Source organism: Macaca thibetana, chromosome 18, assembly GCF_024542745.1.
Source record: "Macaca thibetana thibetana isolate TM-01 chromosome 18, ASM2454274v1, whole genome shotgun sequence".
Classification (NCBI taxonomy): domain Eukaryota; kingdom Metazoa; phylum Chordata; class Mammalia; order Primates; family Cercopithecidae; genus Macaca; species Macaca thibetana.
The window spans coordinates 26170812-26193101 of record NC_065595.1 but is presented as its reverse complement, the minus strand read 5'-3'; the positions used below and the strand labels follow the sequence as shown (position 1 = coordinate 26193101).

General features: G+C 41.1%; 1 protein-coding gene and 1 non-coding gene across 3 annotated transcripts in view; both read right to left on the bottom strand.

Annotated features, from left to right (window-relative positions):
• MBD2 (methyl-CpG binding domain protein 2) overlaps nucleotides 1–16824 on the bottom strand; it is a 70683-nt gene extending 53859 nt beyond the window's left edge. The window contains exon 1 of one of the 2 annotated variants that reach the window (XM_050767888.1): nucleotides 16053–16824. In XM_050767888.1, the coding sequence (XP_050623845.1) occupies nucleotides 16053–16597 (545 nt within the window). In that variant the 5' untranslated portion in view covers nucleotides 16598–16824. The remainder of the gene's footprint in view (nucleotides 1–16052) is intronic. The other variant, XM_050767889.1, reaches the window with a different exon arrangement.
• On the bottom strand, nucleotides 14312–14440 carry LOC126941591 (small nucleolar RNA SNORA30/SNORA37 family). The gene has a single exon (XR_007721374.1). It is a non-coding gene; the product is annotated as a small nucleolar RNA SNORA30/SNORA37 family (small nucleolar RNA).
• Nucleotides 16825–22290: the final 5466 nt, after the last annotated feature.

The window sequence follows — 22290 nt, the reverse complement described above, 5'->3', positions numbered from 1 at the left end:
GCCGAGGTGGGCGGATCACCTGAGTTCGGGAGTTTGAGACCAGCCTGATCAACATGGAGAAAACCCATCTCTACTAAAAATACAAAATTAGCTAGGTGTGGTGGCGCATGCCTGTAACCCCAGCTACTCAGGAGGCTGAGGCAGGAGAATCGCTTGAACCCAGGAGGCAGAGGTTGCGGTGAGCCGAGATCGTGCCACTGTACTCCAGCCTAGGCAACGAGCAAAACTCTGTCTCAATAAAATAAAATAAAATGACAATTCTCAGTTATCCCTCAGATAGTGCAATAAAAAACAGTTCAAGAGTAGACCCCATATTTCAACAGATTCATTTTCCACAAGATGAAATGTTCAGGCAGTAACTCTTACCAAAAAGATAAGCACACTGCTCTTAGCATATGGCTTAGCGAACAAATAGCAAGCTATTTATGAGGGAATCAATTAACAACCTTCATAAATTAAACCTGCAATAAGTAGTTCCTCATTTAACAGTTGAAATGTCAGTGATCCACTGCAGCTGAAAACATAATAGAGCCTCAGTACAATGTTCCTCTACAGAACAAAACTCATTAGCAATCAGTTCATTTTAGATACCTTTCTCCCAAATCAAGATAATTTGAACTCAATTAAAAGGCTATACTCACGAAATGTGATCGCTTATGTTTATCATCTAGATTAGCAGTTTATTAGCAGTTTAACACGGCTTCATATTATTTCTATGTTTATTGATTTTAAAAATGAAATGGGGGGCCAGGCACAGTGGCTCACACCTGTAATCCCAGCACTTTGGGAGGCTAAGGAGGGCAGACTGCCTGAGCTCAGGAGTTTGATACCAGCCTGGGCCAACACGGTGAAACTCCGTCTCTACTAAAATACAAAAAATTAGCCCAGTGTGGCAGCGTGCACCTGTAATCCCAGCTACTTGGGAGGCTGAGGCAGTAGAATCGCTTGAACCTGGGAGGCGGAGGTTGCAGTGAGCTGAGACTGTGCCACTGCACTCCAGCCTGGGCAACAGAGTGAGACTCCATCTCAAAAAAAAAAAAAGAAATGGAAGGTATTTATTATAAACAAAAAGGCTAGACATCCTCTACTAATAAACTAAATTAGCAATGAAGGAAAAAAGGTAGAAGTTTTAACTATTAGCATATTCAAAAGAAAGCTGGAATATTCGCCAGTAACCAACAAATTCTTATTCATAATGAATCACCATTTCCTGTCTTACAGATGGAATTCTTTTTTTTTTTTTTTTTTTTTTTTTTTTTTGAGACGGAGTCTTGCTCTGTCACCCAGGCTGGAGTGCAGTGGCCGGATCTCAGCTCACTGCAAGCTCCTCCTCTCGGGTTCACGCCATTCTCCTGCCTCAGCCTCCCGAGTAGCTGGGACTACAGGCACCCGCCACTTCGCCCGGCTAGTTTTTTGTATTTTTTAGTAGAGATGGGGTTTCACCGTGTTAGCCAGGATGGTCTCGATCTCCTGACCTCGTGATCCGCCCGTCTCGGCCTCCCAAAGTGCTGGGATTACAGGCTTGAGCCACCGCGCCCAGCCTACAGATGGAATTCTATGAAACATCTGTATTGGATAGCTACAAGTATCTGTCATACATACTGCTGCCTTCAGAAAACAGTACTACAAGCCATTTTCTTCTCCGTAACTGCTACAGTCTGTGTGTGGTGCTTTAAGGGAAGTCAACCTGGCTGCCCCAGGGGATTTTAGGCCAGAGACCTTACTCTTCAGGAGTTGAAAGCAAACATGGAGGATGCCAAGGTCCAAGGGAATGGTTAAGTAGGAATTCTGCCCATGAGATGAGATACACACCATCTATACAGGGGCAAACTGACCTTGGGAGAGGCAAACTAAGGAAATAAATGCTAGATGAACAAAAAGACTGTCACCTAAGTTCTACTCTTACCCAAAGTGATTAAATTTAATCACCTATCTACCTTCAATAATGGCTGCTGTAGGTCCTGATCTCAGAAACACCAAGACTGAAAGTGACTAAGCTTTTATTTTAAAAGCATCAATTCGTAACTTAGGGAAGTTCAAAACCTGTTTAACTCTAGAAGACTGAGTAAAGGATATTAGTCATTTTCAGTTTTCTCTGCCCATTATGATTACTTCTAATCCCAGTAATGAAATACTATTTCACTTTCAACCACAAAAAAAAATTCCCTATCAACTGCCCCCTAGATATACCATTCCTGAACCAACTGTGATCACACCTTTAACTTCTTCTACCTACTATTTAAATAAACTCTGAAAAAAGCCCTGAAGAAACATACTAATTGAAAATCAAAACATGAATTGTATCTTTCCCGTTCACATAAGAACATTTCATCACTTAAAAATAAAAATAACAAAAATAAACGTCATCACTTAAACTATGTCTTGACCTCTTTTCATTTCAATTAAACTGTTTAAAGCAATTTTTAAGCCTAACTCCATCTTAGCAGTTTTAATGTTTCTATTATCAAGAAGAAAGGAATTTTATGTGGCAACTGATTTTCAAATCTTAAAAAAAAAAAAAAAAAAAAGTAATTGAAACCAGAAATACTCCGATTACGCTCACTTTAATTTAGTGGTATTCACAATTTGTTGCACTATGAACTTACTTGTAATTACCATTACCTGAGTTAGACAACTTTAATATGCCCTCTCAGTCTATGACATAAAATTATATCTCCAGAAGACCTGCTGCTTGCATGTGAAACTCTACTCTGAAACTACTACTCTAATATAGAAGATACTTTTTCTTGTTTCTTTGATAACATGGATAATCATAATGTTCAGTCAAACCATTATGAGGAGACCAGAGGTTTAAATAAACACAAGTCTATTTTCAAATCAATTTCTAACATGATGGGGGTAGCAGCCACCAGATTGGAATAAGATGAAATGGACTGTGAGTGACAAGGGGTGTCACAGATGGCAGATGGCTAGCTAGACAGCTAAACAGCATGTTCAGAGGCACATCACTTCCCATCAGTATCAGAAAATACTTTATGGGGAATAAAAAAAATCTCCATACTAAAAATTCTATAAGCTACAGCACTGGAAATGTTGAGACTAAAAGAAACATCAACTTTCTTTTTTTTTTAAATCTCTTTAAATGTTAACGCTTACTTCTTACTTACAAGAGTAAGTATTCAAAGAAACATTTCCCTAACTTTAAATAACAATTTTCTTCAGAAATCAAATTTCATCTGAGACTAAAAACATGAAATTAGAGTTAGTGTTTTGTACTTAGATACAAAACAATCAGAAACTCGCTAAAGTGAAAGAATGTCCACTGCTACACACACACACACACCCCGCCCCCCCCAAGAGAAAAGCCTACCTAAGTCAGCTCCCCAAACCTCCTTAACTCCTTTCCCCTTAATCTTTAAATGTAGGGCTTTCCTACAATGCACCATCCTCAGCACTCTTCTACAGCTTGTCCCTGATAGATTTTATCTACTCTTATTTTATTCATATCTCCCATGTCTGATCACTTTCTAAGTGATCACCTTTAAACCCAGCCTTCCTTTCCATTGCCACTGCCCAAATCGTCTGCATCACCTCAGGTCTAAATCACCATGATAAGCTAATTTTGCTAGTCTCTTTGCATTCTACACTATCCACATGGCCCTTCCTAAAATTTACACCACTTTGACACAGCTCTGGCTTAACAGCTTTCAGTGGACTTTTACCCCATTAGCAAAAAAGAGAGCCAAACATCTTAGGCCTGCGTTTTAGATCCTTTTTCCTATGGCCTCATCGCTTTTTTTTTTAATTTTTTTTGAGATGGAGTCTCGCACTGTCGCCCAAGCTGGAGTGCAGAGGTGGGATCTCAGCTCACTGCAACCTCCGCCTCCTGGCTTCAAGCGATTCTCCTGCCTCAGCCTCCCAAGTAGCTGGGATTACAGGAGCCCGCCACCAAGCCCAGCTAATTTTTTGTATTTTTAGTAGAGACGGGATTTCTCAATGTTGGTCCTATGGCCTCTTCGTAACCTTTCAACCCTACTTTCCACTCTTACCTAGTGACCTTTGCTCTAGCCATATTGGTTTAATCACTCTATTCTGAATAGTCTAAATGGCTTCCACAGTTTTTTGCAAGAACCATGTCTTTTACTTGGTCCATAATGCATGATGCTATGCCCAGTCTCCAAGAGCCCAGAAATACCAATCCACTTTATATACTACCTCTTCCATAAAGCCTTCACAGAACCCAGTAATAGGAATTTTCTTTCCTCCGAACCCATATAGTAATTATTGCCTACGTTAGGCAAATAGTCATGAACTGCCTGTTGGCCTCATTCTAGCTTTGAAACACAGAGTTCTGCATTGCTAGAAAATTTTCACAAGTTAAATCTTCTCAAATAGCATATTGAATACTTAATTATGAATGAACTTATTCGATGTCTGATTTGCTTCAAACAATGAAGGTTGGGTCAGGAGTAGTAAATTGGGATAGGGATGAAATAAGATTGACCATGTGTTGACAAACTGTTTAAGCTGGGTAGTTCCCACTACTTTTGTATGTATGTAAGAAAATTTCTCTATTTTGTTTAAACATTAAGTATGCTAGCTGAAGATTTGCCCCCAAAATAGGAAAGCTTTTAAAAAATCAAGACTCTGGGCAAGTAAATTTGAGCATTAAAGAATTTGCTGGTCAGGCAAAGTGGCTCACACCTATAATCCCAGTACTTTGGGAGGCCGAGGTGGGCAGATCACTTAAGCCAGGAGTTCAAGACAAGCCTGGGCAAAAAAGGCGAAACTCAGCCTCTACAAAAAACACTAAAATTAGCCGAGCATGGTGGCACGTGCCTGTAGTCCTAGCTACTCAGGAGGCTAAGGTGAAAGGATTGCTTGACCCTGGGAGGTCGACACTGCAGTGAGCAATGATCACAACACTGCACTCCAGCCTGGGCAACAGAGCAAGACTCTGTCTCAAAACAAAAATTTAAAAAAATTCCTTGGCAGTGGGGTTGAGTGGGAAGGATTACGGGGGGCGGCGGCAGGGGGTGGGGGTGGGGAGAATTATTTTTAAAGTATGAATAAGGAAAAAATTTACTACAGTAAATTACTATAGCTAATAGTATTATCTCTATTTCAGGGATCCCTAAGCCCTAGCCCTGGACACTGACCACGGTCCATTAAGAACCAGGAGGCACAGCAGGAGACGAGCATTATAGCGTGAGCTCTGCCTCCTGTCAGATCAGTGGCAGCTTTAGATTCTCATAGGAGCATGAACCTATGGTGAACTGTGCATGTGAGGGATCTAGGTTGCATGCTCCTTATGAGAATCTAACTAATGCCTGATTATCAGAGGTGGATCAGTTTCATCCCAAAACCATTCGGGATCCATGGAAAAACCATCTTCCATAAAACTGGTCCCTGGTGCCAAAAAAGGTGGGGACCACTGTTTGGTATCAGTTTGTTAAAAAATTAAAAACCAGGGTGTGCCACTAAAATGTGAAAAATGAACCATATGTAGAATTCTACCTAGTCTCATCCTTAAGGCATTTGCTTTCTGAGAAAGGAAAAAAAGAAAAACACTGGTTATTTTGGTTGAATTGGGGACTGGACACTGCTACAACACTTTCAGAAATTAAGTATGTTTGGGAATTATTTCAAAATATAACTGGGGAGAATGGGGTGAATACAGATAAAACAAGACTGGCCAGGAGTTGGTAACTGTTAAACTGGATGACTATATAGGGATTCATTATACTTTTCCATCTATTTTTGCCTATGTCTGAACTTTTCCATAATTAAAAGTGTGTGTATGTAGGTATATGTGTGTGTGTGCATACACATATATACCCTTATACATATATCTTACATATATACATACACACACATATTAGTATTTACTTAAACAAATATGCCCAAAAACCAGATTGGAAGCTACTATGTCAAAATTAACAGTGGTTCTCTTTTCTCTTCTCTTCTTCTCTTTCTCTCTTTCTTTCTTTCAACAACAAACATTGCCTGATAAAACAGTAGTTCTCTTTGGGACTATAATAATGACTGTCATTACTTCGCTATCCTTTTCTATATTTTCCCAACCTTCCCACTGAGCATGGGTTACTTTTATAACCCATACATATATTATATATGTGTGTGTGTGTGTGTGTGTGTGTGTGTGTGTGTATATATATATATCTTTTTTTTTTTTTTGAGACAGGGTCTCATTCTGTCGCCCAGGCTGGAGTGCAGTAGAGCAACTGTGGTTCACTACAGCCTTGAACTCTTCCACTGAAGGAATCCTCCCACCTCAGTCTCCAGAGTAGCTGGGAGTATAGGCTCAGGCCAACATGCCCAGCTAATTTTAAAAAAAATTTTGTAGGGACAAGAGTCTCACTATGTTAGCCAGGCTGGTCTGAAACTCCTGTCCTCAAGCGATCCTCCTGCTGGGATTACAGGTATGTGCCACCATACCTGACCCACAGATAATATTTTTTTTAAACTTTGGGGAACCTTTATAACCTAAGGTCTGCCCTAATCACATTCAAAATACAACAAAAGACAGTAAACCTTCACATAAATACAAAGCATGCGCTTCTATTTCTGTTGGCTAATTAAAAGAAGAGAAAGGAGCTAACACTTTACTGATGCACTAACCACCTATACATGGCAAGCACATTTAATCACAAAAAAATTCCACGAGGTAGAATTCTTTTATTCATTTATTTTATTTTATTTTATTTTTTTTTTGAGACAGAGTCTAGCTCTGTCACCCAGGCTGGAGTGCAGTGGCACAATCTCAGCTCACTGCAAGCTCCTCCTCCCAGGTTCACGCCATTCTCCTGCCTCAGCCTCCCGAGTAGCTGGGACTACAGGCGCCCGCCACCATGCCCAGCTAATTTTTTGTAATTTTTAGTAGAGATGGGGTTTCACTGTGTTAGCCAGGATGGTCTCGATCTCCTGACCTCGTGATCCGCCCGCCTTGGCCTCCCAAAGTGCTGAGATTACAGGCATGAGCCACCGTGCCTGGCCTCCACGAGGTAGAATTCTTACACTAGATTTATAGTTGAGGAAACAAAGGCTTACAAAAACTTATCCATCCAAGATTAACACAGTAAAGCAAGATACAAGCCCAAATCTTTTGACTCAAAAGTTCCCATTGTTTATTCTAAACCAGGACAACCGAAGTGTGGTCTGTGCGCACACATACTGGTCCTCGAATACTTAAGTCCGCAAGTGTAAGGAAAGCATTTGGAAAATGTTATGGTAACTTGACAGGGTAAGTTTATGTGACTCAGGAATCTGGTACTAAAAAGTTGCAACATGTTTTTTGTATATCCACTTTTACTTCATTTTTCTCTTCTTTTTTAATACAGACCACTCTACTTTCAAGATACTGTAACAAATGCTTCAAGTTTATAGCAAAAGAAAAAATAAATTAGTTAAAATTAGATAGAAACATAGCCTTCCAAGATGATACAAAAGCAATTTCTGAAGATATGTTTTTTTCTTTTTTTTTTTGAGATGGAGTCTCCCTCTGCTGCCAGGCTGGAGTACAGTGGCACGATCTCAGCTAGCTGCCATCTCCAACTCCCTGGTTCAAGCGATTCTCCTGCCTCAGCCTCCCAAGCAGCTGGGATTACACGTGCATGCCATCACGCCCAGCTAATTTTTGTATTTTTAGTAGAGAAGCGGTTTCACCATGTTGGTCAGGCTGGTCTCGATCTCCTGACCTCGTGTGATCTGCCTGCCTCGGCCTCCCAAAGTGCTGGGATTACAGGCGTGAGCCACCGCGCCCCGCCTTTTTCTTTTTTTTTATTTACTTTTCTTTTTTATTTATTTTTATTTTTTATTTTCTTGAGACGGAGTTTTGCTCTTGTTGCCCAGTTTGGAGTGCAATGGCGAGATCCCAGCTCACTGCAAACTCCACCTCCCAGGTTCAAGCGACTCTCCTGCCTCAGCCTCCTGAATAGCTGGGATTACAGGCACCAGCTACCACGCCCGGCTAATTTTTCTTGTATTTCTTAGTAGAGATGGAGTTTCACCATGTTGGTCAGGCTGGTCTCGAACTCCTGACCTCAGGTGATCCACCCACCTCAGCCTCCCAAAGTGCTGGAATTACAGGCATGAGCCACCATGCCCAGCCCTTGTAGATTTTTTTCAAGCAAAATATAAAAGAATTTTAATATTAAAAATGAAATCAAAAGTCCTATAAATCATTTTAGATCTAAAAGCCTATAGGTAATATATATACATCAACACTACACATATACAAGTTTGAGGAAAAAAATTCCATTTACTTCAGCTACTCAATATTTGCATATCTGACTTAGTGCAAGGCAGGATGCTGGTAATTGCAGGGGACATAAAACAGCCCCTATAAGGGTAGGCAGGCCTATGTACACAGCCAGATTAACCGTAAGTTTTTTGATTAATAGAGAAATGTATTTACTATTTGCTTCATTTAACAAGGATTTATCAAAAATGTTCCATATTATACCTGGGACTGTGCTGGATACTGAAGATTCAAAAATGAATCAGACGCAGCTCCTGACCTTGAGGAGGTTCAGAATCTCATGGGCAACAAAGACTTGCCAGCTATTTCTTAAAGCAAATGTGGTAAGAGTTAACAGAATTATACTCAAATGCCATAGGAGCTTCCCATTTCTGCTAGGGGACTCTAGGAAAGGCTTTTTAAAAGAGATGAATGCCTATTAAAAAGAATTTTAGTGACATTCATCCTTGCTTATCTATGCATTCTTCCACTGTAAAAATAACAAAGAAAAGAATACCAAGATACAGCATTTAACAAAAAATCTTCAAAAGGGGATGATGGGCCAGGCACGGTGTCTCATGCCTGTAATCTCAGCATTCACACGCCTGTAATCTTAGCATTTTGGGAGGCCAAGGCAGGCGGATCACCTGAGTTCAGGACTTCAAGACCAGCCTGGCCAACATGGTGAAATCCCATCTACTAAAAAATATAAAATTAGCCAGGCATGATGGCATGTGCCTGTAATCCCAGCTATTTGGGAGGCTGAGGCAGAAGAATCACTTGAATCCAGGAGGCAGAGGGTGCAATGAGTGGAGATCATACCACTGCACTCCAGTCTGGGCAACAAGAGCAAAACTCCATCTCAAAATAAAATAAAATAAAATAAAATAGGGGGATGATGTTCTTCCTCACATCTGTAAAACACTCAATTATTCCTAGAAGTCCTAAGTGTTCAATTTTAAAATCTAATTTTAAGTTTTAGTATTTATATTCACATAGAGTTTATGTACACCAAGTTCTCAAAATGAGTTTGAATTTGTATTATACTGAGAAAGAAGACAGGACAAAACCATGAAATCTGCAGATATTATTCAAACTTCATTCTATTCCATAATTTTATTCTCCTTCCTTGGGAAGTTTTAGTTTTTAGAAGTTCTGATAAAATTAAGTAAAACATCATATTACAAAATTTTCCCCATCATTTCTCACTGGAAATGGCAAAGAACAATGAAAGATCAATATGCAAAAGCTGTAAGAGGCATTAAGATTCCCAGCCAAACACTAAATCCAGGAAGAGTTTATCGTTTATTTCTAATTCATCATGCAAGTCTTGAGAAGATTTTAAACATGAGTGAAAGAGTTATGAACGTCTATGAGCCCCACTATAGAATCTAAAAAACAAAATCAAAAAAAGCATCACTTCCTTTAAAATTCCATTAAAACTAAATTATGAAAAAATGACTGTGTATCTCATTAATAACATTTTTAAAAGCAATGTGAAAAAAAATCTACCAATTTCTGTTGGACAGTATTTTTAGAATGTATATGCATCAGTTCCTTTGAGCTATGTATTTCCTCTAATACAGGTATTGTGGGTGTTGGGGCAGGTGAGACTTTGCATGCCAGATTCTAAAAATCAGATGCAGGACAGACAGCAACGCTGCACCCTAACAAAAATTCCTTTGGCATCTCACAAAAAGATGTGATAGTACAGCTAAGGAAAATGTATCAGAGCATAATCTCCACCACACCTATGTCCTTCATTTCTGGATGCAGGCTTCAATCACACAACATCAAGAGAAAAGACTAAAAGCAAGACAAACTTTCTATTATGCAATTAAGCTCTTAATAAATAATGCATTTCTTTCCTTCCTCCAACTAGAGATTTTTTAAAAATTGATCTGTAGGGTGTATTTCAACTGTATCTCAAACCTCAATATCTGAGAAATAACAGGGTAATCCTAGGTTGAACATTTATCAAAGAGAGAATATTTTTGAACAAATTGATCACTTTTATTACCCAGAACAATACTGCTTTAATTATGCGGATTTATTACTTTTTTTTTCCCCTCCAGGATTATATAAAGCTGGAGGGTTATCCTTTGGTACAATAGCTTCACTATCAAATAGGATTTAAAATTTACCCTTTGACATCTTCAGGATACAAGCATAATAGTAAATAATCACATTATTTTAATGGCACACTAAGCCCAATAAAGTAGATTAGACATGGGGTGTTGTAATATTTGAGAATACAAATAGGGATCTCTATGCCGTGCAACAGAGCATGGTGGTTAGGAGTTCTGAGGTTAAACCACCCGCTTCAGGATTGTAACTTTGAACTTACCAGCTATACAACCCCAAGCATGCTACTTCCCTTTGCTAACTCCCCATCTGTAAAATGGAGATAATTGTACCTATGTTTCATAGGGTTATAAGAATCCAATATGATAGGCCGGGCGCGGTGGCTCACGCCTGTAATCCTAGCACTTTGGGAGGCCGAGGCGGGCGGATCACAAGGTCAGCGGTTCAAGACCAGCCTGACCAACATGGTGAAACCTCGTCTCTACTAAAAATACCAAAATCAGCCGGGCGTGGTGGTGTGCACCTGTAATCCCAGCTACTCAGGAGGCTGGGGTAGGAGAATCCCTTGAACCCAGGAGGCAGAGGTTGCAGTGAGCTGACATTGAGCCATTGCACTCCAGCCTAGGCAACAAAGTGAGACTTCGTCTCAAAAAAAAAAAAAAACAAAAAAACCAATATGACAATTCATGTAAAGCATTTAGCAAAATAATAACAGCTGCCAAAATTCTGAGAGCTGTAACACAAATACACATAGAATTAAGGCACAGAAGACCCTACACTACTTTACCCTATGTTACACAGTCAATGAAATTCAAATGCCAATTTCTCACTTGTGTCTGTGCACTATGAGCATCCTATTTTCCATTTTCACTGTATCTCTAATATTCAAAATCCCAGAGAAAGGCTTTCTGCAGTACCCTCACATTGATGATGAAAACCAGAAACTACAAAATATGTAGCCTTATTAATAAAATATCTCAACCAATTTTATCCCAACACACCACCACAGGAACAGAAATAAAGCAAAAACTACGAAGTCATTTTAAGGCTTGTTTTACAAAATGCTAGGTGGAATATCAACTGATAAATCCTTATTTAGCACCTGTGTGTTCAGCATTGTGTCGAGGGGAAAAACAGCTATGTGAGAAAGCCACAAGTTCTAAGTAAATGAATATGAAAGTTATACAAGGGACACCAAGTTTAACTACATAGGAATAATGAGAAAGAGGACAATATCAGAAAAGGCTTTTTATTGAAAGCCAAGAAGACTAATTCAAATATGTAAGAACTGTGACAATGGTCATATTCCTTACCTGGGTCCACTCGGTCAGTTTTCTACAGAGCCTACATGGAGGGTCCATTTGTTTTTTGTTTGTTTGTTTTTAAAGGCAAACCAAGATGAGGGGAGGACCATGGTTGAACCTCAGTGATTGAGAATTCATGCTCTTGAAGCATCATACTAGTCTTTAGCAACAAATGGTGCACGCGCACGCACACACACACACACACACACACACACACACATTTCTGAGACTCTGTTGCCCAGGCTGCAATGCAGTGGCGTGATCTCGGCTCCCTGCAAGCTCCACCTCCCAGGTAGCTGGGACAACACGCCTATCTCCTGCCTCAGCCTCCCAAGCAGCTGAGACTACAGGCGTCCACCACCACGCCTGGCTATTTTTTTTTTTGTATTTTTAGTAGAGACAGGGTTTCACCGTGTTAGCCAGAATGGTCTCGATCTCCTGACCTCGTGATCCACCCGCCTCAGCCTCCCAAAGTGCTGGAATTACAGGCATGAGCCACGGCGCCCAGCCTAGACTTGATTTTTTAAAAAGGGCAGGAGAGGGCTACTAAACAAAGACTATGTGAGGAAGAAAATATTTCAAAAATATCAATTAGCAAGTGTTATGCAAGTAACTAGAAATGACAGGAGTCAAGAAGACAAGTTAGAAAATTACTGTTCAAATAATGGTTTCAAATGATGGCAACAAACTTTTTCAGAAAATACACCAATGGATCCAGTCAAACGACATTCTTTTAAACAAACACACTGTATGATAATATATGAACTGCCACAACACTATCAGTAATCCTGACAGAAGGTATAATTACATTGCTTAACTGGCAACTAGGGGCACTCCTTCCTATTAGAACTTGGCAGTTTCAAAAAAGCAGCCAAAAAACATACTACCAAAATTTGAGGCTTTCTCGATGAGCTTAATTTCAGTCCAATTAATAAATGCCTGCCACACCCTACATTAACAGGCACAGATTTGTTTAAATTAATCTCCCCAGGGGCAGGCTAATTCAGGGGTTAGTATTATTAGAATCTGTGTGAACAACTGGGTGCAGGTGTTCACATTACCAACAGGAGAATTAAACTCTTAAACCACTTTTAGCAGATAGTGGGTGTTCGGTGAACTAATGGAATTTCTAAAGGGTGGAGTATACATGGGGACACTAATATGTAAAGCAGTGACACTGTAAGCTGAAAAATAATTTGTCTTTCTTTACAATAAGTGACCGCCATCATTCATCACAGAAAGCTACAGTCACAAGTCAAATTAACTACTGTATCACAATCATCATATTATGCTACATACATATACCTTACTGGTTCAGAATGTAACCTTTCAGAAGAAAAACAAGACTGGTTGTTAACAATCCTGCAAAGTAACTGAACCTCTGTAGACAGTAAATAAACAGCAGACAATGCTCCTTTAGGCCCTGAACGAAACAGGTTTGGCATAAATCTGTTCAATGTGTCCTTTCCATTTTACATAAACAAGTAAAAGGCAAATCATAGAGAGTAACTACCACTACACTGGCTTGCGACTTGCCTTAAGATGAATTTGTTTAGAAAGTTTGTTTTAAATTGATCATATTGGGGGAGGGGGGGCTCGATGGCTCATGCCTGTAATCCCAGCACTTTGGGAGGCCCGGGTGGGCAGATCACGAGGTCAGGAGATCGAGACCATCCTGGCTAACACGGTGAAACCCCGTTTCTACTAAAAAATACAAAAAATTAGCCGGGTGTGGTGGCAGGCGCCCACCTACTCAGAAGGCTGAGGCAGGAGAATGGCAAACCTGGGAAGCAGAGCTTGTAGTGAGCTGAGATCACACTACTGCACTCCAGCCTGGGTGACAGAGCAAGACTACGTCTCAAATAAAAAAAAAAAAAACTTATTAAGTTTGTATTTAAAAATTTAATGGCCAGGCCTGGTGGCTCACGCCTGTAATCCCAGCACTTTGGGAGGCTGAGGTGGGTGGATCACAAAGTCAGGAGTTCAACACCAGCCTGACCAATACTGAGAAACCCCGTCTCTACTAAAAATACAAAAATTAGCCGGGCATGGTGGCAGGCACCTGTAGTTCCAGCTACTTGGGAGGCTGACACAGAAGAATCACTTGAACCCGAGAGGTGGAGGTTGCAATGAACCAAGATCGCGCCACTGCACTCCAGCCTGGGCGATAGAGCGAGACTCCATCTCAAAAAAAATAAAATAAATTTAACATCAGAAAATTTACAACACATTCAAGAAAATGTTAAGTGGCCACAAATCCAAATGAGTACTACAACAATCTTGACTTCTTGAAATAACTTTTCCAACTACAAGAAAAACCAACAAACAAAAAGCTTTGCAATACCCAAAGTTAGTCTGAACAAATACATCATCCCAAAACCAAACAAACCATATCCCAGGAGAACTACCATAAAGAGTAAAATTCAAAGTTTAAGATGTTCTACTGCGAACAAACTAGTCATCTATTCCTCAAGGAGTTCAATCACAGACACAGAATAATTTTGTCAAATATAATTGCCTACAAGACATCAGCACATAGTTCACAGAAGGTTATGAAGACTGCCTGCTTACAAAGAAAACAGAATGCGCTGTTAATGAAAGAATACTAGAAAATGGACAATTATGAACAGCACTAAATGAAACTAATGAACTTGAGAGGACTAATCTTTTTTTAACCACAGTAACTTTTTTTTTAATCAGAAGAAATTGTCCCATTGAATGACAGCTGCCACTGGCACAGTCCCAGGGCAAGGATGCCATCAAAGGTTTTCTCTTAGCACCAGCTACCAAATCCTGGCCCCACACCCTGAGGGAGGACCTGTGAAAGTGCTCACAATAACTTTCTTACCATTAAATCAAATATTTAATGACGAGGAAATACAAACCAAGACTATCACACTTTTTCTTTTTTCTTTTTTTTCTTTAAAGAGATGGGGTTTCACTCTATCGCCCAGGCACAATCATAGGTTACTGCAGCCTCGAACTCGGGGACTCAAGAGATTCTCTAGCCCCAGTCCAGTGAGTAACTGGGACCACAGGCGAATATCACCTTCATATATTTAAAGTAAGTCCTCCATTTTATCATATGAGGTTTCAAGATGAGGGTCCAGATCAAGTGGAAAACTAAGTTCTAATGAAACATCACTCTTACTTTGTTTTTTAGCTGAGGTGAAGTGAACTCACTACAACTACTCATCCATATATAGCAACCATCAGGAATGTGTTCGTATTTACATGCTGCACAAGCAGTGATCACATTCTTGTGTGTGCATATGTGTGTATACATGTGTATGTACATTTCTTTAACCTTTTCAATCTAGTTAAAAGTATTTTCAGTTCACAAGCATGGTATGTGTACAGACACATTTTCCCAGAACTTCTTGTAGAGGACAGGAAATCCTTCATAACATTATTACAACAGCTAAATGACAATTGTCTCCAATAGCCATATACATATACATACCCTGAAAAATGCTTCAATCACTCCACAAACACGAATCTCCAAACTACTGAATACAAGTTTTATATTATCTTCTATCAATAGGATGGCTTATTAAAAAATTTAGTAAATGTGTATTAAGTCCACGGATGTCAACTGCCATAGGCACTTTCTTGAGCTTACTGGGTCACACAAACTAAAGACATGAGTGGCATGACCACGGCAGCGCAAGATCACATTAAGGTGAAAAACCTTGAATCATTTAAAACAGGATGTCTCAACCTCAGTACAGGTGACATTTTGGGCCAGATCATTTTTTGTTGTGGGAGCTTCTTCGTATTATCGAATATGTAGCAGCATCTCTGGCCTCTACCCACTAGATGCCAGTATCACACCCTCCCCAGGTGTGAGAATCGAAAATGTCTCCAGATAGTGACAAATGTTCCCTGGGGAGGAAATTTTGGTCTAGGAATCTAAAAACTTAGTACAGTGTGTCAGTTTCAAAAGAGTATATTCTGCAAAACCAAGGAAGTTCCAAAACAACTTCAGGCATTCCAAATAGCTGCTTTATACAAAACTTTCTTGGATGAAGTAAATGAAACCGTGTTACTGGAGATAGCTAATTCTTCCACATGTGCATGATTAAACACTTGTGATGATGAATCTGGGACAGGCTGGGACAGGAGCCAACAGTGACTGGGTTTTATAGTTTCGATGAATTACACCTCCTTTTAACCCTTCAGTGGACTAACCATCCTGCCAGGGTAACCCTTTATTCGCCAACCATATTCCCTGACGTCTTCCACGTAAGATTCACTCCTGCGGGCCCTCACCTTTTGACACTGCCTCCCACTGCACTGGGGTCAACTCTCACCTAAGAGTTCCGCCACCAAACCAGCTTGTCCTTGCCACATGCCCCCAGGGCCCCAGCTCTCATCCTGGCATACCCTGTCCAGGCCCGCTCTTGACCCCTGACCCCGCCACCCCCTCCCCCCCAGGGAGGTACCTGAAGTAATAGACATCGCTCTTGCCAGCACTTAGCCCAGATTTTCGGATCACTTCCTCCTTCTTCCATCCGGGGGGGAGGGCAGGGCAGTCCATCCTCTTCCCGCTCTCCGTGGCCCGGGATCCCCTGGGCCCCGGCCCCGCGCTCCCCGACGGGAAAGGGACCGGCTCCCGCCGGGGGGCGCCGCCGCCACCGCTGCCGCCGCCGCCGCCGCAGCCGCCGCCGTCGCCGCCAAGGCCGCTGCCGCCACTCGGGGGACGGCCGCGGCCCCGGCCCCGGCCCCGTCCCCGTCCCCGGCCACGGCCCCGGCCCCGGCCACGGCCACAGACGCCGCCGCCCCGGCCCGCCTGCTTCCACCGCCCCCGGCCACGGCCGCCGCCCCGAGCGCCTTCCCTGCGCACGCCGCTCACCGGGGACGGGGCGAGCGCGCTGCCCTGGCCCCCCTGCTCTATGGCGGAGTCGCCGCCAGCGCCGCTGCCGCCCGCCGCGCTCTCCCCCTCCTCCTGCTCCGGGCAGCAGCGGCCTCCCCCCGGGTGCGCGCGCATCCAGCCCCCTCCCCAGCCGGCGCTGCGCTTCTTCCGTAACCGAGCCCTTGGAATCCCGGAGACCCGCCCCGCCCGCAGCGCGGCGCGCGGGGGACGCGCGCAAGCATCATAGAGCGGGCGCGCACAGAGCGGCCCTCCTGCCCGGGGCGTGGCCCCGGCCACCGCCTCTTAGGTCCTCCAAGCGCTCTGGGCGGCCATCTTGTCTCCGCCTCCTCGGGGCCACGCCCTCTGCCGCGCTTTTCCGGCCCGTGCCCCCACTGGGCGCGCGGAGCCGGGAAGGTTGATCAGGCTAGTCACCAGCTGGAGGTGTCATAGTGACTGTGGTCAGTTTGTTTCATACCGGGTAATCTCCACCATTATGTGATTTTACCTATGTTTGCTTCCCAATTAATGAATAACAAGCAAAATAGATCTTATATACTCACTAACTTGGCTATTCATTTAAGGGGATCATAGCCCCTTTTCCCGCCTCTCTGCCCAAAGCTTGCAGGGGAGCTTATACTGAAGGAATGGAGCAAAGTGTCCCATTCGCGGAATACCAATGCACCTCCTGAGCCTGGCTTCAGAGCCATTGACAGATTCTCCTGGAACCTTGTAAGGATGTAGGAAGGGAAATGATAACTTGGAATATGCCCATGAGTCAGATGTGGCTTACCTCTATATTCTTCTTAGAGTGACCAGAATCCCTAAATCCATCTAGAAATTTCCAGATGTCTTTGTCTAATACAAAAATCAATGGCCTTTTATTTGGTAAATATTCCCTTATGTTGAATGTGCAGCCTAACCTACTGTCACAAGCCTTTAGGAAACTGTGTGGGATTCTTTTCGGTCAGCCAACTCATCATCCAAGAATGATTTTAAAGCATAATGACAAATCGATTAAGGAAACTGATTTGAATTTTAGAAATGCATATTTTCTATAAGTTGTTGAACATTTATACAAGTGTGCTATTGAAATTCAAGACAATGTATTCTGAAATGTTTGGAAGATTGAAAAATGTAAAGCACATGTTATCAGCCTGATGATAAGCTATCTTGGGTTTCCGTACTCATATGACCTAAAAACGAGGACCAAGTTTAACGTATAGAAAAAGTTGATTAATATAAAGTAACGAAAATCTAAAATTAATTTGGTTTATCTTTGCAGTATATGCAAACATTAACTCATACACACGAACTTGTGTGTCTCTAAACCTGACCCTAGTCTTCTTTTAATGTCCTTTAGTTGAAAGACACTAATTTATGGCTTCCTACAAAAAATTTAGAAATGTGAATCTAAAAATTCATCAAGTAAGTTCTGAGGAGAGAGATCAGTACTGGAGACATTCACATAGAAGTCGTTTGTGGCCAGGCGCGGTAGCTCACTTCTGTAATCCCAGCACTTTGGGAGGCCGAGGCCGGCGGATCGCGAGGTCTGGAGATAGAGACCATCTTGGCCAACATGGTGAAACCCCGTCTTTATTAACATACAAAAATTAGTTGGGCGTGGTGGCGTGCGCCTGTAATCCCGGCTACTTGGGAGGCTGAGGCAAGAGAATCGCTTGAACACGGGAGGCAGAGGTTGCAGTGAGCCGAGATCGCACCACTGCACTCCAGCCTGGCAACCGAGCAAGACTGCGTCTCAAGAAAAAAAAGTCATTTGTGAAAATGTCAATTGAAGGAGACCCTGCAAGTAAGTAAGATCTCCAAGGAAGGGCTTGCATGGTTAATAATAAAAGGAAAGAGGATCAATAACTGAATCTTGAAGAATGCCAATACTTAAGGTTCCACTGAAGGAATAAAGGAAAAAAAAGATATTAAAGTTTGTATGACGTAAGAGAGTACTCTGATTTTCACACATAATTGAAAATAAAGGGTAAACATGAACAAAAAATCTCAGTAGAAACGGTAATTGAGACAGGTGGTTGAGACAACAGATGGAAACAGGTATACTTTTGGAAAATTCTACCTTTTCATGCTGTGCTAATAAGGCTGTAGATCAAATGATATATTGGATACAAAAGCATTCTTAAAGAAATAAATCACAGGATTTTCGGGTCATTATTTTGACTTCTACTACCAGATTCCATTTGCTAAATCCCAGAAGATGTAGCCTAATGTTTCCTCTGTTAAGAAAAATCTCATTTAGACATATCAAAAGCTTTTTGGTTACACTTGAACTTTTCTACTGTGATACCATAGAGCAAAGTAAAAAAAAAAAACAAAAACAAAAAACAGATAAAAATAAATGCTCTTATTTATTCTCCCACTAAAAGAAAAAAAAAAATACTCCAATTAGGGCAACAATAAATTCCAAAGGGGACTAGATTGAGATCGAAAACTGTTAAGAATAGACGCTAAATACCTGAGAGAGAGACCACTTTGTTTCTCTTAAAATACTGGACAAATAATAAACCTTTTATACTTCTAGGAAAATGCATTTTCTATCACTCCTCCAGGAAGCATAACAATGTTGTTTTTCTCAGGTAGTAAAGTTATGACCAAATTTTCAATTTGGTCTCTCTTACAATGGAGAAGGCTTGCTCACTTACCTCTTGGAAAAAGTGAAAGACAAAAGCAAGACAGGATCTGGTCCACTAAATGAACAAACAGAGATGTAACCACCTGTGATCTCTGCCTCCCAGGTATAGAGGCAGGTGCTAAAACACCAACTGTCACCCCTAGAAGACTATTCATTCTTTGATTTTTCCCTTTATTGTTTAGCAGGTAAAACTGAGTAAAGTTAAGCCATTAAAGAAAAAATTGTTTTAAAGAAAGGTGTTAATCTGGATTTTTATTTTGAAAATTAGAACACATTCAGGTAATGAAACTTCGAAGAATATTAGGAGGTGAGACTGATTTTGAGAACTATATATTCTGTCAAATATATAACCTGCATTTAAACCTTTGAGTGTGATAAAATACCCAATAAAAGCAGGGTTTTTTTGTTTGTTTTTTTGTTTCGTTTTGTTTGGTCTTTGTTTTTTGGGTTTTTGTTTGGTTGGTTAATTGGTTTATTGGGTTTTGTTGTTGTTGTTGTTGTTGTTGTTGTTTTGGCCTCCTGTGTATAACTGGTACCACAGGTACATGCCACCACACCCAGCTAATTAAGACTTTTTTTTTTTTTTTTTTTTTTTTTTTTTTTGGTAGAGATGGGAGTCTCCCCCTATTGCCCAGGCCGATCTCAAACTCCTGGGCTCAAGCAATCCTCCCGCCCCACTTCCCAAAGCCCTAGGATTATGGGAGTGGGCCACCGCACCCAGCTAGAAAAACGTTTCAAATACTGGAAAACCTTACTTTTTTCAATGAACATTTTTGCATGAAGGAGTAACAGGGACTTTAGGGTTTTTTTCTCTTAGACTCCAAACAGGTCAGAATTTATCAAGACATTACATAGGAGTAAGGGCACAGTGGGGGGGATAAAACATTTTCCAGCACTAATTAACAGGTTTTATGATTCACTAGGTTGGCCCAACTACTGTTCTCACCTAATTCCCAGGCACAGCATGTCACGAGGCCAAATGACACTTTCAAGTGCAAGAGCTTGTAGTATGAAGAGGGCAAAGATCATCTAGTAGCCATCAAGCTGGACGTCCAGAGGCAAAACTCCTTATGTGAGGAATTTAGAAGTAATTAGGCTCCCCTATTATCTAAAGCTGGCGTCTGTGTCCAGGCTTCTTTCCCAAAAACTTGTAAGTAACTAAAATTTCTACACGTCTCCCATGCATGCATGTCAAAACTTATTATGCAACCCTTGCTGACATTAAGACACCAAAATGTCTAAAAATGTAATCATTTATCATGACCTACGTGGTTAATATGGCCCAAATTCCCTTTAAGCTCCTGCTTTAAGGTCCATAAATATCCCTAAGGAAAATCCACTCATTCCTCTTTTGCTGAGGCGCCCTGCTGTACTCTTCTGCACTGTTCTTTCTTTCTAATAAAACTTGCTTTTTCGAACCTGTGCTGTCTTCTGTAAATTCTTCTCACAACCCTGTGACTTGTGAGCCAACCACTTTCCAATGCCAGGGCTCTGACACCGCACCTGGCATAGTATAAATAAAGTTTTTGTTTGTTTGTTTGTTTGTTTGTGTTTTATAACCTTCCACTTGGAAAGACTACAGAGGAATCTTGCACTGCATAGTTCAAACTAAAACGAGAAGAGTTAATTATCTGAAAAGAAAGAGAAAACAAGAAGGGGTAAATTTTGAACCAAGGGAAAACATTTAAGAAGTGTCTGATATTTTTTAAATTGCTGTCAGTTATTACATTTGTCATAAGTAAATGTTTAGGAATAAAGGATGGAGACATGCTTATTTTATTTAACTCTCCCAAAATTAAAAAAAAACAAAAAATGGAAAACAAAACAGTGCAACCAGTAGAAAGAAAATGATCTTTAGGTTTTAGAGCCCTCAGATACCACTTAATATGCTGAACAGTGGTTTTTAACTTTAATTCTGGCTGCAAAACACCAGAATGCTAGGACATATGATACATCAGAAATGAGGGCTGACTATGCAGTTTACAAGTGAGGAAGGAGTAGTCACTGAGTAAATCAGAAAATACATCTCACCAAAAGAGACTTTGTACCTAAAATGGCTTTCCCAAGTCCTCATGCATACCTCACAAGAGGCAAGGCAAAGACTAGAACTCCAGTCTCCTGACTCCAAGTTTAGAGCTTTGTCTGCTTTCACTGCCTGTCCCACCTTCAATGGCCTCTTCACTCTCATGCTTGCTGCTACTTCAAATTGGAAAGAGATTGTCTGTTTCCACCCACACTCTCACCCCAACCTTCCATTTGGCTAATTTCTACTTATCTCTTAGGTTTCACCTTAGACATTACTTCATCCAAGTTGCCTTTTCTAACCTCCCCAGAAATTCCACTGCTGATTCGGTGCCCCCCAGGTTGTATACTCTGCGCCATACTAGTATCCTCATCCATTTATTGTACTTTATTGAATTAGTTTTTTAATTGTCTTTTGTCCCCCACCAGCCCACAAGGCACTTTTCATATTCACCATTGCATTCTCCGTGCCTATTAGTGGACTTGCCGGGCACATGGGAAGGGTTCATTAGATAGCTGATGAATACATTGAATTAATACTTTTTTTTTTTTTTTTTTTTTGAGACGGAGTTTCGCTCTTGTCACCCAGGCTGGAGTGCAGTGGTACAATCTCAACTCACAGCAACCTCCACCTCCTGGGTTCAAGAGATTCTCCCGCCTCAGGCTCCTGAGGAGCTGGGATTACAGGCACCTGCCATTATGCTTGGCTAATTTTTGTATTTTTAGTAGAGACAGGGATTCACTATGTTGTCCAGACTGGTCTCAAACTCCTGACCTCAGGTTACCCTTTTGTAAAAATTGTATAGTCTTAAAATAATGAGCAGCATATTTACTTCTTAATGAAAGTATAATCACATGGATTATATAAAAAAGAAATTCACAGCTCCTCCAATCTTTGAAAATTTGAAAAGGTTTCCATGCCTAAGAGATATTTAACAATAAATTTGACCTTTTTTGTATAAATGTGGGGTACACGTGCAATTTTGTTACATGCATTGATTGTGTAGTGATAGTCAGGGCCTTTAAGGTATCCATCAACCATATGATACACATTGTACCCATTAAGTAATTTGTCAGCAACCACCCTCTCCCACCCATCACTCTTCCAAATCCCCATTGTTTATTATTTCACACTCTATGTCCATATGTA